Source organism: Microtus pennsylvanicus, chromosome 4 (assembly GCF_037038515.1).
Source record: "Microtus pennsylvanicus isolate mMicPen1 chromosome 4, mMicPen1.hap1, whole genome shotgun sequence".
Taxonomy (NCBI): domain Eukaryota; kingdom Metazoa; phylum Chordata; class Mammalia; order Rodentia; family Cricetidae; genus Microtus; species Microtus pennsylvanicus.
Genome location: NC_134582.1, coordinates 45,608,943 through 45,627,310, shown reverse-complemented (window position 1 = coordinate 45,627,310; position 18,368 = coordinate 45,608,943). Strand labels below are relative to the sequence as shown.

At 44.4% G+C, this 18,368-nt stretch overlaps 2 protein-coding genes across 4 annotated transcripts in view; both read left to right on the top strand.

Moving 5' to 3' along the window:
* Window positions 1–18,368, top strand: part of LOC142847796 (protocadherin alpha-7) — a 207,052-nt gene that overhangs the window by 8,786 nt on the left and 179,898 nt on the right. The window contains exon 1 of one of the 3 annotated variants that reach the window (XM_075968850.1): window positions 6,584–9,115. The exons of 1 other annotated variant lie outside the window; for it this stretch is intronic. In XM_075968850.1, coding sequence (XP_075824965.1) covers window positions 6,740–9,115 — 2,376 coding nt within the window. In that variant the 5' untranslated portion in view covers window positions 6,584–6,739. Of the gene's footprint in view, window positions 1–6,583; window positions 9,116–13,205; window positions 15,727–18,368 lie in introns of those variants that run through there. One more of the 3 variants, XM_075968848.1, reaches the window with a different exon arrangement.
* LOC142848529 (protocadherin alpha-2-like) lies at window positions 401–3,117 on the top strand. Its single transcript, XM_075970777.1, has 2 exons — window positions 401–2,898; window positions 3,094–3,117. Exons 1-2 carry the CDS (start codon window positions 508–510, stop codon window positions 3,115–3,117), a joined length of 2,415 nt encoding a protein of 804 aa, XP_075826892.1. The 5' UTR covers window positions 401–507.

The window sequence follows — 18,368 nt, the reverse complement described above, 5'->3', positions numbered from 1 at the left end:
GATGAGCCTTCTAAACATTATGGTTAAGTTGGAAAAGCAAGTCTCAAAACACAGCAAAAACAAAGAACTCAACCCCACAGCAACAAACCCTTACAAATCCTGTATGATTTATAAGTGGTGAAACTTATAGAAAACAGAAGTAGAATGGTAGTTACCATGGGCAAAGATGGGATAATTGGAATTGATGTCTAATAGATACAATTTTTCATCTTTACAAGAAGAAAGTTTTCAACACTGAATACACTTAGCACTACTGAAGTTTACATTTGAAGTTAATACGGTAAACGTCTCATTTACAGTTAATACGGTAAAGTTCGAATCAGATTAGCCACAGGGTGTCGCTGTCCACCAGAGAATGTTCTTCTCTAAGAAGGCAAATACCCAGAGTCTCTTTGTTACTCCAGAAAAAACGACAGGAGAAGCAGCAGGATTTAGCAGGTGTTAGACTATTTCATTTCTTTTAAACATGATCATTTAATTTGACCAACTCACGGAGGACTAGAGGTGATGCCTTCTTTGAGAGGGGGCCCAGACGTCAGGCAGTGTCTGCTGCTCTGGCTTCTGCTCCTCTCAGCCTGGGAGGCAGGGAGCGGCCAGCTCCACTACTCCATCTCCGAGGAAGCCAAACACGGAACCTTCGTGGGCCGCATCGCTCAGGACCTGGGGCTGGAGCTGGCGGAGCTGGTGCCCCGCCTGTTCAGGGTGGCATCCAAGGACCGCGGGGACCTTCTGGAGGTAAATCTGCAAAATGGCATTTTGTTTGTGAATTCTCGGATCGACCGGGAGGCACTGTGCGGGCGGAGCGCGGAGTGTAGCATCCACCTGGAGGTGATCGTGGACCGGCCACTGCAGGTCTTCCACGTGGAGGTGGAGGTAAGGGATATTAACGACAACCCGCCGCTATTTCCAACGACAGAAAAAACTATCCAATTTCATGAATCGAGACTGCTAGACTCGCGGTTTCCTTTAGAGGGAGCTTCGGATGCAGATATAGGAGTAAACGCTCTTCTGTCCTATAAGCTCAGTCCTAGCGAGTTTTTCTTTCTAGATGTACAAACAAATGATGAACTCAGCCAATCGCTGTTTCTTGTGCTGGGGAAATCTCTGGACAGAGAGGAAAATGCTGAGGTGAAATTGTTACTGGTAGCTACGGATGGAGGAAAGCCTGAACTCACAGGTTCTGTTCAGATACTCATTAAAGTGTTAGATGTGAATGACAACGAACCTACTTTCCCCAAATCCGTTTACAAAGTTCAGTTGTTAGAGAACACCGCAAACGGAACCTTGGTGGTGAAATTAAATGCGTCTGATGCAGATGAAGGACAAAACAGTGAGATTGTGTATTCACTGAGTAGTGATGTGTCTTCTACCACACGGACCAAGTTCCAAATAGACCCTACCTCGGGAGAAATCAGAACGAAGGGGGAATTAGACTACGAAGAAAGGACATCCTATGAAATTCAGGTCATTGCATCTGACAAGGGAACCCCATCAATGTCAGGACATTGTAAAATTTCAGTAAAACTCTTGGATATCAATGACAATACCCCAGAAGTCTCAATAACGTCTCTCTCACTACCAGTCCAAGAAAATGCTTCACTGGGCGCTGTTATCGCCCTCATCTCAGTGTCAGACCGTGACTCAGGAATCAACGGACAGGTGACCTGCTCCCTGACCCCTCAAGTCCCCTTCAAGCTGGTGTCCACATTCAAGAATTACTATTCGCTCGTGCTGGACAGCGCTCTGGACAGAGAGACCACTGCAGACTACAAGGTGGTGGTGACAGCCCGGGATGGCGGCTCGCCCTCGCTGTGGGCCACAGCCAGCGTGTCCGTGGAGGTGGCTGATGTGAACGACAATGCGCCCATGTTCGCGCAGCCCGAATACACGGTGTTCGTGAAGGAGAACAACCCGCCTGGTGCGCACATCTTCACGGTGTCAGCCATAGACGCAGACGCGCAGGAGAACGCGCTGGTGTCCTACTCGCTGGTAGAGAGACGGGTGGGCGAGCGCTTGCTGTCGAGCTTCGTGTCTGTGCACGCGGAGAGCGGCAAGGTGTTCGCACTGCAGCCTCTGGACCATGAGGAGCTGGAGCTGCTGCAGTTCCAGGTGAGCGCGCGGGATGCTGGTGTGCCTTCCCTGGGCAGCAATGTGACTCTGCAGGTGTTTGTGTTGGATGAGAACGACAATGCTCCCACGCTGCTGCCCCACGGAGCCGTGGGAGCGGGAGGGGCGGTGAGTGAGTTTGTGCCTAGATCAGTGGGTTCGGGTTATGTGGTCACCAAGGTGCGAGCAGTGGATGCGGACTCTGGTTACAATGCTTGGCTCTCTTATGAACTGCAGACGTCGGCAGGCAATTCCCGAAGCCTGTTCCGCGTGGGCCTATATACCGGTGAGATCAGCACCACACGCACCCTGGATGAAGCGGATGTGCTGCACCAGCGCCTGCTGGTGCTGGTGAAGGATCATGGTGAACCTGCGCTGACTGCCACAGCCACAGTGCTCGTTTCTCTGCTTGAGAACAGCCAAGCTCCAAAAACCTCATCCAAAACGTTGGTAGATGCCATTGGCCGAGAGGCGTCGCTGGTGGATGTCAACGTGTACCTGATCATCGCCATCTGCGCCGTGTCCAGCCTGTTGGTGCTCACGCTGCTGCTGTACACCGCGCTGCGCTGCTCGGCGACGCCCACTGATGGAGCCTGTGCTCCGGGGAAGCCTGTGCTGGTGTGCTCCAGCGCGGTGGGGACCTGGTCATACTCACAGCAGAGGCGGCAGAGGGTGTGCTCTGGAGAGGGTCCGCCCAAGACCGACCTCATGGCCTTCAGCCCCAGCCTATCCCAAGGTCCGGAATCAGCAGAGGAGAGACAGCCGCCCTTAGAGTCAGAATACTTAGCAAAGGTAGGCTTAAGATTTTTTTTTTATCTTGCCAAGAACGTTACTATTTTTGTATTATTCATGATTCCAGTTAAATATTTAGACCTAACGCTCCGCCTTTATTTTATATCACTGTGCTGTTGTGAGATACTTGTGCATTAGGTATCAAATTCCTGCCCGTAGAACAATTCTCTTAAATAATCTTACTTTCATTGTTAGTGTCATGACAAAATCTCTGTGTGAGCGATCAGACCTTGAATAATTGGGAAAAAAAAACACCCAGGAAAACCTGCAATTTAAATATTTATTTATTTATTATTGTGTGTGTGCATGATTCTGGTGTGTGGCTGTAGGTGTATGGAGTGAGGTCCTACAGTGTGTGGACCTCAAGGGACACTTTGTGTAGTTGGTCTCTCTACTTTTTATCTGGGCTGTCGAGAGCTAAGGCAGGTCACCAGCCTTGCAAGGCAAGACTTTTACCTGCTGAGCCAACTCATTGGCACCAAAGCGTAATAATTCAATATTACTCCTAAATGTTTTCCTTTCAAAGATGTAAAATCCCAAATTAGAAAGTTTAAAAGGGCTTTAAAATTTAGGACATTTCTAAACATAGATTTCTACCCATTGTATCAGAGTCTGTTTAGCATAATATAATCTTTACTCTGGAAATTTTCCAGATTTTCTCTTTAAAACATGAATGCCAGGCTCTATATATCATTGGCCTTTACAATACACATCAGCATCAAGGAATGCTGGGTAACTTATTTGTCCTTAATAAGGAAAATGACCAAAATTGGGCAATAAAGATGAACTATTACAAAAATCTTTGGGTTTTCAACCGAAAGAGAGAGTGTACTCAGGAAAGAACCCTTCAGATTTAGACATTTAAAGATTACACTGGGGTGGGTGTGGTGGCGGACACCTTTAATCCCATCCTTTAAGCAAGAGGCAGAGGCAGGTGGATCTCTGTGAGTTCAAGGCCAGCCTGGTCTACAGAGTGAGTTTCAGCACGGCCAAAGCTACACAGAGAGAAACCCTGTCTCAAAAAAAGAAGTAAAGAAATAAAAGAAAAGAAAGAAAAAGAAAAAACATTGTATTGGACTGGGTGTGGTGGTGTATGCCTTTAATCATAACATTTGGGAGGCAGAGGCAGGTAGATCACTGTGAGTTTCAGTCTAGGCTGACCCACATAGCAGTTTCCATGCCAACAGGACTGAAGACAAACTGGTTTGGCCAAGCAGCCACATCTTTCCCTTTTCTTTGTACAAGTGAAGGGTACTGTGACCTAGTCTTCAGGCTAGTGCTCAACGGTCATCAACCCAGGGTTAATAGGCTAACTCATGCAGGTTTCCTCCTGTGAAGATGCCGGCCACTTCTCACTCTTTGCCAGTTTACACTTTTCTTCATCCTGAGCTTACCCTGTTACCTAGTTTGTGAGCATGTTACTTGTGGAACTGGGGTTTTTCCAAAGTGCAAGGCCCAGCATGGACCATTGCATTTCCTCTGGACACCCCTACAGTGGGTGTTTAAAACAATGGAAGCAGAGGTAGGTGGATCTCTATGAGATCTGGTCTACATAGTGAGATCACATAAGGCTATACAATGAGGCCCTGTCTCAAAACAAAACAAGAACAATAAAAGCCCTATAATGGATGAGAGGCCCTAGGTTCAATCACCAGAACTGAAAAGAACAAACAAAGCATACTAAGCATTTATCTAATTCTTTATGAGCTATCACAGCAGAGTCTCTTAGAAATTATCTGTTGATTGTTAACAGTTATTATTAATATAACTCTTCACTTATCCTTATTTGAAAAGTTAATTTAAAATGTTCATTTATTTATTCAGTGTAATATTTGTAATTTATTTTATTTTAATTTAAACATAGATGATAAAATGTGAGTTAATTGAATATTGGATTTTAGTCAATGAAACACAAGAACCTGAACCTTCTATAAAATCTTTTTCTTCTAATACTTAAATTATGTGCTAAATTTCTCTTTAAACTATTCTGCCTACAAGTCAAAGTCTGGACAGTTTCTTTTTCTGCATGAATATCTAAACTTGCCGTTTCCATGAGTATTCTGGTCCAACTTTAAAATGCTTAGAGGACTCATACCTGGTGTTTATTAGTGAATTCACAGAGATCTTTAAAATATTTCATCACTGGGGACTGGAGAGATGGTTCAGTAGTTAAGAACACTGTCTGCTCTTCCAGAAGTCCTGAGTTCAATTCCCAACAACCACATGATGGCTCACAACCATCTGGAATGGGACCTGACTCCCTCTTCTGTCATGCAGACATACATGCAAGTAGAACATTCATATATATAAAATACATTTTAAAAGAACATTTCATTGCCCAGTCTTATAAATATTGCCTAGTGACTCATGTTCCAAAGTTAATTTTCTCTTTGTCTTCTTTTTTTTTAAATTGACAATGTTTTCAACTTTTCTTCCTTTTCTCTCTTAACACTTACGTTTTGTGGATGCATGTGTGTGAGTGTGCATGCACACCACGATGTGAGTGTGCAAGTCAGAAGACAAATTTCAGGAGTCATTGTGTTGCAGGGATTGAAATCATGTTGGCAGGCTTGACAGTATGTGGTTTTACCCACTGACCCATCTCTCAGATCCTGTTTGTTTGGGTTGGGTCCTGATTTTAGGCTGATCTTCAGCTCATGATCTTCCTGCCTCAGCCTCCTATGTCCTAGGATGACGGGTGTGCATCACAACCCTTAGTCACATGAAACCTTTTGAAGCTACTTGGTACAGAGAAGAGGAGGTCGCTAGAACTGTAATCATTTCATTTTATAATATACATGTAAATTGTAATGCATACACAGTGTTGAAATTTAAAAACAATGTTCTTATTGGTGCAATGTGAGTATACCAAATATCCAAACCACACAGTGTTGTCTTGCGGCAGAAAATACATCTACAAAAGAACTTCACTGAGAAAGACTAACTCTGGGCTGAGGTTACAGCTCAGTGGCAGGGCTCTTGCCTAGGTGCTTGAGGCATTGGCTTCAATCCCCAGAAAGTAAGAAAATGAATGAATGCGACCTGACATTTTTATATAAATACTAGTAAAGACAGTTAACAAAGACGCTATGCTTGAATAAAGGACCTGGGGGCGATTTACACATGTTCTAAATTAACAATTGCAAGTCAGACTATTTTTCAGTAAGTTGGTAATGCCAAAATTATATAAAACATGTATTAATAGATATTCATACATTTATTACTTATTTTCATACCTTATACCTTCATTGTCACAGATATCAAAGACTTATCTTTCATTTTTGTACTTTGAGACTGTAATTCTGAATAGGATTTTACCCTGACACCATAAGTTAAAGCCCCTTTTAATTTTAGTCTGTATGTACTTGTAATCAATGACTCATATTAAAATTCATCTTAGAAGATTGTTGTGAAAATTTAATGGGAAAACTCCGTTGAGAGCAACTGTGTGCCTATCATACAAAGAGCCCATTATTAGCAGTGAAGCCATGAATCGGAGAGATTTTATAAAAATGTAAGGCTATGTTCTGGTTAAAAACAAACTCTTTGGTGACTACTTGAAGGAAATCACAGGTCAAAACACAAAATCTGGGGACAATTCAGACATATAAGAAAATAAACACATTAATACTTACACATTTAGCCACTTGGTGTCGCTGTCCACCACAAGTTCCTTCATTAAACGCAGCTGGTTTTGCACATTCACATGATCCTTTTCGTCGCAGTCTCAGACAAAATGGTAACGGTATGGGGTTTAAGATGTGAAGAATAAAAAAACTGAGAATATTTAAGAAATTCTGGATCAGTGTGAGAGCGACCAAACGTTTGGAAGGGGCTTGCGATGGTGTTTTCTTGGAGAGAAGATCAGCGTCTGCTGCTCTGGCTTCTGCTCCTCGCAGCCTGGGAGGCAGGGAGTGGCCAGCTCCACTACTCCGTCCCCGAGGAGGCCAAACACGGAACCTTCGTGGGCCGCATCGCGCAGGACCTGGGGCTGGAGCTGGCGGAGCTGGTGCCCCGCCTGTTCAGGGTGGCATCCAAGGACCGCGGGGACCTTCTGGAGGTAAATCTGCAGAATGGCATTTTGTTTGTGAATTCTCGGATCGACCGGGAGGCGCTGTGCGGGCGGAGCGCGGAGTGTAGCATCCACCTGGAGGTGATCGTGGACCGGCCGCTGCAGGTTTTCCACGTGGAGGTTGAGGTGAGGGACATTAATGACAACCCGCCGGTATTTCCAGTGGCCACAAAGAATCTGTTTATCTATGAATCTCGTCAGCTTGGCTCTCGGTTTTCGCTAGAGGGCGCTTCAGACGCAGATATCGGAACAAATTCATTGTTGACTTACAGTCTTAACTCCAGTGAGTATTTTACTTTGGACGTCAAAAGAAAAGATGAGGAAGTTAAATCCCTGGGTCTCGTGTTGAAAAAACTTTTAAATCGAGAGGACATTCCCGAACATCATTTACTGATAACGGCAGTTGATGGCGGGAAACCGGAGCTAACTGGCACCACTCAAGTGAAGATCACTGTCCTAGACGTGAACGACAACGCCCCCGCATTTGAGAGGACGCTCTACAAAGTCAGATTATCCGAAAACGCACCAAATGGTACCTTAGTAGTGGATGTCAACGCCTCTGATTTGGATGAAGGAGTAAATAAGGACATTGTATATTCTTTCCACACGGATATGTCAGCTGAGATCCTGTCAAAATTCCACTTAGACCCGGCTAATGGACACATCACTGTGAAAGACAACATAGATTTCGAGGAAACGAAATCTTTTGAAATCCAGGTAGAGGCAGCAGACAAGGGAACCCCTCCAATGACAGATCACTGCACGGTTCTCGTTGAAATTGTGGATGTTAACGATAATGTGCCTGAATTGGTCATCAAATCACTATCAATTCCCGTGTTAGAAAATTCTGCACCTGGCACCGTGATCGCCCTGATCAGTGTGTCAGACCGTGACTCTGGAGCCAATGGGCAGGTGACCTGTTCCCTGACCCCTCAAGTCCCCTTCAAGCTGGTGTCCACCTTCAAGAATTACTATTCGCTCGTGCTGGACAGCGCTCTGGACAGAGAGACCACACCTGACTATAAGGTGGTGGTGACAGCCCGGGATGGCGGCTCGCCCTCGCTGTGGGCCACAGCCAGTGTGTCCGTGGAGGTGGCTGACGTGAACGACAATGCGCCCGCGTTCGCGCAGCCCGAATACACGGTGTTCGTGAAGGAGAACAACCCACCTGGTGCGCACATCTTCACGGTGTCGGCCACGGACGCGGATGCGCAGGAGAACGCGCTGGTGTCCTACTCGCTGGTAGAGAGACGGGTGGGCGAGCGCTCGCTGTCGAGCTTCGTGTCTGTGCACACGGAGAGCGGCAAGGTGTTTGCTCTGCAGCCTCTGGACCATGAGGAGCTGGAGCTGCTGCAGTTCCAGGTGAGCGCGCGGGATGCTGGTGTGCCTTCCCTGGGCAGCAATGTGACTCTGCAGGTGTTTGTGCTGGATGAGAACGACAACGCTCCCACGCTGCTGGGGCCTCAGGCGGGCAGCACAATGAGCGAACTGGTGTCACGGACCGTGGGTGCAGGACATGTGGTGACAAAGGTGCGCGCAGTGGATGCGGACTCTGGCTACAATGCTTGGCTGTCCTATGACCTGCAGTCGGCCACAGGCAGCGGGCGCCTTCCGTTCCGGGTGGGTCTGTACACAGGTGAAATCAGCACCACTCGTGTCCTAGACGAGACAGATGCGCCTAAACAGCGCCTACTGGTGCTGGTGAAGGACCATGGCGAGCCAGTGCTGACAGCCACAGCCACCTTGCTAGTGTCTCTGGTGGAGAGTGGGCACACGGCAAATGCCCCATCACGGACTTTGGTGAATTCTGCGGGCAGGGAGGCATCGCTGGTGGATGTCAATGTGTACCTGATCATCGCCATCTGCGCGGTGTCCAGCCTGTTGGTGCTCACGCTGCTGCTGTACACCGCGCTGCGCTGCTCGGCGACGCCCACAGAGGATTCCTGCGGTCCTGGGAAACCCGTGCTGGTTTGCTCCAGCGCAGTGGGGACCTGGTCATACTCACAGCAGAGGAGACAAAGAGTGTGCTCTGGAGAGGGTCCGCCCAAGGCCGACCTCATGGCCTTCAGCCCAAGTCTTACACCCTGCCCAGTTAATCAGGAGAAAGAGGACAAACTGGTCTCAGACATTGATTTCTCCGTCAAAGTGAGTAATTTCCCCCTCTAAATTGGTCTCGTTTTATATACATTTTAATCCTTGGAGATGGGTTAAAATTATTTTATTCACGTTCTTTCTGTTGAGCCCTTTACACTTACTAATTTTGCCACTAAAACTGTAGGTTCTTGTCTAAATTGTGTGCTGAAGTGACAAGTGTGTTTGTTGATAAATACGGTGATAGGGTTATTTTCCCGCAGTCTGTGTACAAATTGGAACCATTCTCTTCTTGTGTGAATGGCATCACGTAGAGCCCCTGGCTCCAGCTCCCTGTCACTAACCCCTGTGCAAAGCTTCAGCATCTTTTCTTCTTTTTCAAGGATTTTTAGGAAGAACTAGTAGAACAGTCACTGGCCCACTTACTGAACCATTCGTTAATCATGGTTGGTATTCAGAGATGGTCACCAGTAAGAATTTTATTTGACTTATCACTCACAGGACATTAGGATCCTTTCAACTACAAGAAGGGGCTAACGCTGAAGAAATTTTACTGGGATCATAGTTTAAAAATTATATACAGACTTGTTTTTTAACAAATTACCCAAATTGAAAATAGTTTTTTATTAGATTAAAAATATTATTTTGAAAACATTTGAATATATTGTGAGAGTATTACATTTTATTCCACAGTGATTTCAATTAAAAATTGAAATTATGTATGTGTTTGGTACATGCACATAGGTGCTCTTAACCACTAGCTATCTCGTCTCTTCATAGTGACACTTTAAGTGTTACATTAAAAATTATGATAATCAAAGTGAAACAAGGCTCTGAAAACACCTTTCATAAAAGCGCATTTCATATGTTATCCTCCTATTTTTGCCCTGAAGATTGAAACCTATCTTTAATATTGTGAAGTTATTTTCAGTTTGGGCCATGAATGTCTATCTGCTTTGCAATAAGAAACCTTCAGATAATTGATAGCAAATAAAACTTAAGTGGGACTATTCTTCAGTTATTTTTGCAATGCATATGTCCATTTCTCTTACAAAGTACTTGGACTCCCATCCAGGTCCCCTTGTTTCCAGAGAGAACTAATACTCAAATAAAACCTGATTAGCGCTTCATACATGTGATTAGTCCAACATATGAAATATGTTTTCTTTCTCTTTTCTCTTTCCCATTTCCATTTTCTCTCCCAGAATTATCCTTCTCTGCTCTTTCATTCATCACGTATCTGCCGTGGCACATCCAACCTCAATTCAATACTTTCTTTATCAGTTTGTTATCATCCTGCTGTAGGTCACAGGGTCATCCAGAGTTCCTCTTCCTTTCATCTTCTAATCCAGCTCTTCTTGAAACGCTTGATTAAAATACTTCCAAAGATACACTTTTTTGAATAATTTTGAGATAGGATTTCAAACAGTCCACTTGGACTTGAACTTCAGTGAAGATGGCTTGAATAAATTTGAAGGGTTTCCTTTTCTCTATAGCTATGTATTTGAGCTATAAAAGAGAATAATTAATTAATTTGTTGACCAATTAATTAATGCACATGTGTGTCACACATATAGAGATCAGAGGGCAAGTTGTGGGAGTTGACAACTATCTTTCCTCCATGTATTCTGGGGATCACACTCAATTGCAAGTTTTCATGGCAACTGCTTTTTACCCCCCAATTCTTTTCATTGGCTGCAAAGTGAGTATTTATTTAATATGTATTTGTTTCAAATAAGTATTGTATTAGTTATTTATCTTGCATCTGTGACAAACTCCTGATAAAATCAACTTTGAAAAGGAAAGGTTTGCTTTTGCTCGCTGTTCCAGGGTACGGTCCATCCTGACGGGGAAGTCTTGGCAGCAGGTCAGCTTGTGCCTGTGGTCAGGAAGCAGAGAGTGTTGAACACCAGTGCACAGCTCTTTCTGCTTTTGATTCAAAGCAAGAACCCAGCTGTGGGATGGTTTTGCCCACTTTCAGAATTAATCTTCTCACCTCAATTAACATACCCAGAATATCTCTCACGGATACACTCAGAGGGTGGCTGCCATTAGGGTTGTTGGAAATCAAGTTAACAATGAAGACCAACAGTCACAAATATCCATTCCTATTCTGTTGCAGCCTCAACCTACACATCTACAGGCTCTGTAAATAAAACAAAGGGAATGTACTTCTTGTGGCTTCTTCCAGGATGTTTTACATCTTTGATAATTTGAAAAAGAATCCTTTGGCCATTCAGTGAGAGTATGTTTATTTCTGTTTAGATTCAGAAATTAGTGTTTATGTGAGTGAGAGAGGAAAGGATAGAGGCTCTTCACAGAGAGGGAGGCTTAAAATTATTTTTTTGATAACTTGATTTTTTTAAAATCTAAACAAACTTGGAAGAAAGAAACTTATGAATTTAAGATGCAAAAGTAGTCTGCAGAGGCACCTCCACCATCTCCTCCTTTGCTAAGGCTGTATAAAAATAACTTTATTTGTTGGGAACTCTCCATTGTCCATTAAAACCCTGAATGAATCAAAGATCATGCCTGGCAAAATGTGGCATGAAGATTAAGGTAAAACCCAGACTTCTTAAATTGAAATATATCCTATTCAGGTCAGTGTCTTATAGATTTATATCTTCTATAGATTTCTATCTCTAGAAAATTAAAGTGTTGAGACCCATGAGTTTTAACCTTTCATTAACATATTTTATTAAGAAGATAATAAACGAACCGGGACTGGGGATGTAGTCCCCTTTCTAAAGGGCTTGTCTAGTATGCAAGAAGCACTGAGCTCTGTGCCCAGCACCCCATGAAACTTTTGGTGGTTCATGCCTGTGATATAGCACTCGGGGCAGGGGAGTCAGATATTTAGGGTCAACCATGGCTACACTGTGAGTTCAAGGATATCCTGGGGCAAATAAAACCCTGTCTCAAACATGAAGAGAAAAGAAAACCAGTTGTGTTGGGTAAATATCCGGCAAAACATCATTTGAATACCTCTGAGGTACTAAAATTAAATATAATACTTAGCATTAAAAGTATTATTTCAAAAGAGGACACACATACTTAAAGGGTTGTGAAGGAGAAATTAAAGTAACGAATGAGCCAAACAATGCAGTCTTGGTGTTGCAGATCATCAAAGAGGGTAAAATAACTGTCCAATTGCTTTAATCATAAAATGTCTCATAATTTGGGGAGCTTTTAAAATGGTTATAAAGGGTGTGAGATTGGTTTGTAGAGAGTTAAATTTATGGAAACAAATTACACAGAGACTCTTATTTTCTGAACCCATTACTTAATGGACAAAGAGGGTGTGTCTGTTTGCTAATGAATGCTTTTTCAGAGGTAAGAAATTATCCTCTTTTACTAAAATACATGAGAACAATGTGAGGAAATAGAAATCTAGGCAGTTGAACTCCAGAAAGCACCTGAAATTTACAAACTTTGAGAAGACAAAAGAGACTACCACATTTGCTCATAGGAGGTGAAGTTCCTTAGAATAAAATAATGTGGAAAGTTCTTCAACACGAACTACTTACTACCTGTTTCAAATTCCACATTAAATCTCCCATGGACATCAAGCCCTTCAGTGATTCCAGGAAGAAAGTCAATCGAACGCTAACAGACTTTGATTGCTTAAAACAGTATCTGCAAACTTCCCTTTGGATGACTTATTCTTAGAATCAGTGGTTCCGTAAATATTGCTTCTCTCAAGATTCAGAACCAACACTGCAAACCCAAGGATGAACAGAGTGTCATTAGCAATCATAACCCAGCATTTGATGGTGCACGAGGAATCTGTCATGAATTTCCCTAATCTACACCTCACCACTGCATGTGTACAAAGTTTATATTAATGACAGTTGGGTCTCTGTAAATACTTAAAACCTACATGAAAAAAGATTTCTATCGTATTAGAAGTTGATGTTCTGGTAAAACAAAAGATCACACACATTTAATCACTGGTACAGAACGCATACCTGAAAAATATAACTCTATTTTGCAAAGCGGAAAAACCTATTTGAGAGGCTGAAGGAATAAAGAAGGCAATTTTTAGTGTTGTACATTCCAGGAACTCATACTTACAGTTTGGGGCCACATGATGTCGCTCTTTACCATAAAATAAATCCGACAGGAAACAGACTAAAGGAAAAACCATTTCCATTCTTCCCGGAAAGCTGTATACACCATCCCGGATCTGGACAATGGAGGATGCAGTGGCGGTGGACTGACGGATTAGACTTCTATTTCTGAGAGGATCCCTGATCAGAACAAAGGATTGTGCACTTGAGATGGAATTTTTCTGGGGAAGTGGCCAGGAATCACGGCGCCTGCTTTTCTCTTTTTTGCTTCTTGCAATCTGGAAGGGAGGGAACAGCCAGCTCCACTACTCCATCCCCGAGGAGGCCAAACACGGAACCTTCGTGGGCCGCATCGCTCAGGACCTGGGGCTGGAGCTGGCGGAGCTGGTGCCCCGCCTGTTCAGGGTGGCGTCCAAGGACCGCGGGGACCTTCTGGAGGTAAATCTGCAAAATGGCATTTTGTTTGTGAATTCTCGGATCGACCGGGAGGCGTTGTGCGGGCGGAGCGCGGAGTGTAGCATCCACCTGGAGGTGATTGTGGACCGGCCGCTTCAGGTGTTCCACGTGGAGGTGGAGGTGAGGGACATTAACGACAATCCTCCCATATTCCCTGCGACACAAAAGAATCTGTACATTGCAGAATTAAGGCCTCTTGACACTTGGTTTCCACTAGAGGGCGCATTAGATGCAGATATTGGAACCAATGCTCTGCTGACGTACAGGCTAAGTCCCAATGACTATTTTTCTTTGGAAAAATCATCCACCGATGAACGGGTAAAAGGTCTTGGACTTGTATTACGAAAATCCTTAGACCGAGAGGAAACTCCAGAGATTTTTCTATTGCTCACAGCCACCGACGGAGGCAAACCCGAGCTGACCGGCTCTGTTGAGTTACTCGTTACAGTGCTGGACATCAACGATAATTCTCCAGTTTTTGACAGAACCCTCTACACGGTGAAGTTACCAGAAAACGTCCCAAATGGGACACTGGTAGTCAAAGTCAATGCCTCTGATTTAGACGAAGGTGTGAATGGAGATATTATGTACTCATTTTCGACTGATGTTTCACCAAACGTGAAACGCAAATTCCACATAGATCCAGTTACAGGACAGATTGCTGTAAAGGGATCCATTGATTTTGAAGAATGCAAATCCTATGAAATTCTCATAGAGGGCATTGACAAGGGACAAGTCCCGCTTTCCGGACACTGTAAAGTTATTGTAGAAGTTGAAGACATCAATGATAACGTCCCAGAGCTGGAATTCAAATCTCTTTCGCTTCCAATCCTAGAGAATGCTCCAGTGGGCACCGTCATCGCGCTCATCAGTGTGTCTGATAGGGACATTGGTGTCAATGGGCAGGTGACCTGCTCCCTGACCCCTCATGTCCCCTTCAAGCTGGTGTCCACCTTCAAGAACTACTATTCGCTCGTGTTGGACAGCGCTCTGGACAGAGAGACCACACCTGATTATAAGGTGGTGGTAACAGCCCGGGACGGCGGATCGCCCTCGCTGTGGGCCACAGCCAGCGTGTCCGTAGAGGTGGCTGACGTGAACGACAATGCACCCGCCTTTGCGCAACCCGAATACACGGTGTTCCTGAAGGAGAACAACCCGCCTGGCGCGCACATCTTCACGGTGTCGGCCACGGACGCGGATGCGCAGGAGAACGCGCTGGTGTCCTACTCGCTGGTGGAGAGGCGGGTGGGCGAGCGCTTGCTGTCGAGCTTTGTGTCTGTGCACGCGGAGAGCGGCAAGGTGTTTGCACTGCAACCTCTGGACCATGAGGAGCTGGAGCTGCTGCAGTTCCAGGTGAGCGCGCGGGATGCTGGTGTGCCTTCCCTGGGCAGCAATGTGACTCTGCAGGTGTTTGTGCTGGATGAGAACGACAATGCGCCCCTGCTGCTGGAACCCGAGGCGGGAGTGTCTGGTGGAGTGGTGAGCCGGCTGGTGTCAAGGTCTGTGGGTGCGGGCCATGTAGTGGCGAAGGTGCGCGCGGTGGATGCGGATTCTGGCTATAATGCATGGCTGTCTTATGAGCTACAGTCGCCGGCAGGCAATTCCCGTAGCCCTTTCCGGGTGGGTCTGTACACGGGCGAGATTAGTACCACGCGCATCTTGGATGAGGCGGATTCGCTGCGCCAGAACCTACTGGTGCTGGTGAAGGACCATGGTGATCCAGCAATGACTGTTACCGCCACTGTGTTGGTGACGCTGGTAGAGAATGGCCAGGTACCAAAGACTCCATCGCGAGTGTCCACGAGTGTCACAAACTCGGAGGCATCACTGGTAGATGTCAACGTGTATCTGATCATCGCCATCTGCGCGGTGTCCAGCCTGTTGGTGCTCACGCTGCTGCTGTACACCGCGCTGCGCTGCTCCACTGTTCCCAATGAGAGCGTGTGTGTGCCTGGAAAACCAGTAATGGTGTGCGCCAGCGCAGTGGGGAGCTGGTCGTACTCTCAGCAAAGAAGGCAAAGGGTGTGCTCTGGGGAGTACCCACCTAAGACTGACCTCATGGCCTTCAGCCCCAGTTTATCTGATTCAAGGGACAGAGAGGATCAATTGCAGCCCACAGGGGATTCCTCTGGAAAGGTCAGTCTTACTATCGTCTTTAATTTGAATTTTCATATGTGGTTTTTCATTTTCTTCACAGTTTTATTGATTACTGGACATGGGATTCTTGCTCGGTGGTCGTTTTCCTTCAGGACTTTGAATATATCTTCTAGCGTGTAAATTTTTCGCTGAGAAATCTTCTGATAAGCTTTATCAGTGTTCCCTTGTATATGTTCCTTGCTGCGGTCAAAATTCTCTCTTCATTGTCGACTCTTAGCAATAAGCATGTAGATGAGGCTTTACTCAGCTTCATCCTAGCTGAACTAACTTAAGGTTCTTTGTTCTGTCCATTTCATGCCCAGATTTGGAGCATTTAGGCCATACATTCTCTAAGATTTCTGCTTGTTTTCCTCTTCTCTCTGTGAATCACAGCCCACATATTGGCTCACTCTTTAGACCCCGTAAGTCTTAGTCCTTCTTCGGTCTTTAAGGTTCTGTTTTAGTTTTTACTCTCTTCCTGAGTAAATTCAAACTTTCCACTTTGAAGCTACTGCGTCTTTTCATGGTAATGTGTGCTGTTGAATTGCATTAAGGCAACGACTCCGTCTCTGTTGAAATTCTTTTCTGTTAATGTTCTATTTTCTTGAGTTCATTGGACATTTTGTGTTGGTTACTTAAACACTGTCAGAATTCACTGACCTCTATGTCTTCACACTTGCTTTTTGTAGATAGCAGAAATTCTTTTGTGTTGTCTTGTTTTTTCCCCTTGTTGTTATATGGTCTTGGCATTCCCTTATTTGTAGAAGAAAACCCAGCCACCTCTCCCAATCTCTCTGACCTACCTTTGTGCAGGTAAAGGCCCTTATTCGTCAATTGTCTAAGAACCTGGGCTCCATCCAGCCATTTGGACAGATGTATATTCTCTGTAGTTTTATGCCCAAAGTCCTAGCAGGAGCAAGCCACTGATTGCTTTTTTCCTGAGCTCATAAACGCTGCTCCCACTGGTGTGGGTTCATTGCACTGTGACTACCGTGGAGTGGCAGTGTCTCCTCTCCTCTTTCCTCTTTTCCACACAGGGTCTCACTAGAAGGCCTGGCTGCAGGGAACTCATTAAGTAGGCAAGGCTGACCTGGAAATCACAAAGATACTCCTACCCCTGCCCGCAAGGGCCGGGATTAAAGGTGTGCACCCACACCCAGGTGCAACATTGTGTTATTGTTCTGAGTCATTTCCAGGCACCTAAAATCTTGTGTGCTCTATCAGGGTGCTGATTTGGGTGAGACAGGAAAGAATTTCTTGATTTTCCCGCTGAGATGTCATGACATTGGGTCCCTGCTCCACTCTTCTCTTCTCCTCATGAGAGAAGCTGCTAGGGTAGGGCAGGTGAACTGCAGGCCCTGTGATGCATTGACTGCTACTGCTTTCTCTCACTCATCCTGCAATACGCTGGCTTACAATTGTGCTCTGAGTCGTGAGAAAGAGACCAGCCCTTCAGGTAGTGCTCTGCCCCCTGAAATGTAGGATGTAGAACACATGTCCCACTCCTTGGAGAGATGGCAGAAGCTGTTGCTTCTCCCTGAGTGAGTGGTACTGGGCTGAGAGAAAAGAATATGATGAGAAGTCCTTGCGTTTCTCATCTGCTTTGGAATGAGAGCTTTGAGCTCCTCTGGAGGGCAGAAGTGTCTTGCTTCATTTTTAGGTTTCTCTTGATTGGCACAAGGTGGTGTAGACTTGGCACAGTGTCCTTTTTTAGGCAAAGAAGGGTCTGGGATCTCATACAACCTCTTCCTACTGATGTCTGTAGCTCTAAGGTGTATCTTAAACTCATATTTTCTTTTAGTTTTCTCTTTGGTTTCCTAGAAATTATAATGCTCACTATGGACTTGTTAAAGCATAAGCCAATACTTGTAATGTACAGTAACTTTGAGTGGGCCTTGGGAAATCATACGGTTCATCTGCTCCCACTTCATGCTTTTGAATTGGATACAGATCCCAGACATAAAATGATCACTTTTGTACTGTTAATGTCCATTTATGCTCGTGTTTCTTCTTAAAAAGTTGTATTTCTTCTGAAAAAGTTCTTGAATATTTCCTTTCCTATGGTTTGATAATGAAGAAATCCCCATGTTTTGCATGTTCAGATATAGTATTTCAATTCCACCTTTGAGAAATAGTTTTGCTGGGTATTTAATGCTGAGTTGGCAGTTATTTTCCCATAACTTTCAAAATAACTTTTTAATAGTTCTTTCTTAAGAATATGACAACTGAATTTATTATTGATAGAGTGTGATTTTTCCTCTTTTTAAAGCTCTTTTTAAAATTCTTTCTTTGTTTTGAAATTGTCAATAACCTTACATTACCTGATCAGCTTTGATTTACTTTTAAAATCTTCTTTGAAGTTATCACAACATTTTGTATCTGTGAGTTGATACTTTATCAATTTAAAATTAATATTTATTAGTATACCTTCAAATATCGCTTCTACCTTGCATTACTCTCCTGGGAATCACAGCATATGTATGTTAAATCTTTTCTCCATATTCTTCATTTTACATTGAATTTGTGCTTTGAAGTAACTGATGCTCTTTGCTTCATGATTCTTATGTATGTTATTGCAACTTTTCCCTTACTTAGTCATTTTTTCTTCTCCTCTTCTTCTTCTTTGATTTTTTTTGAGACAA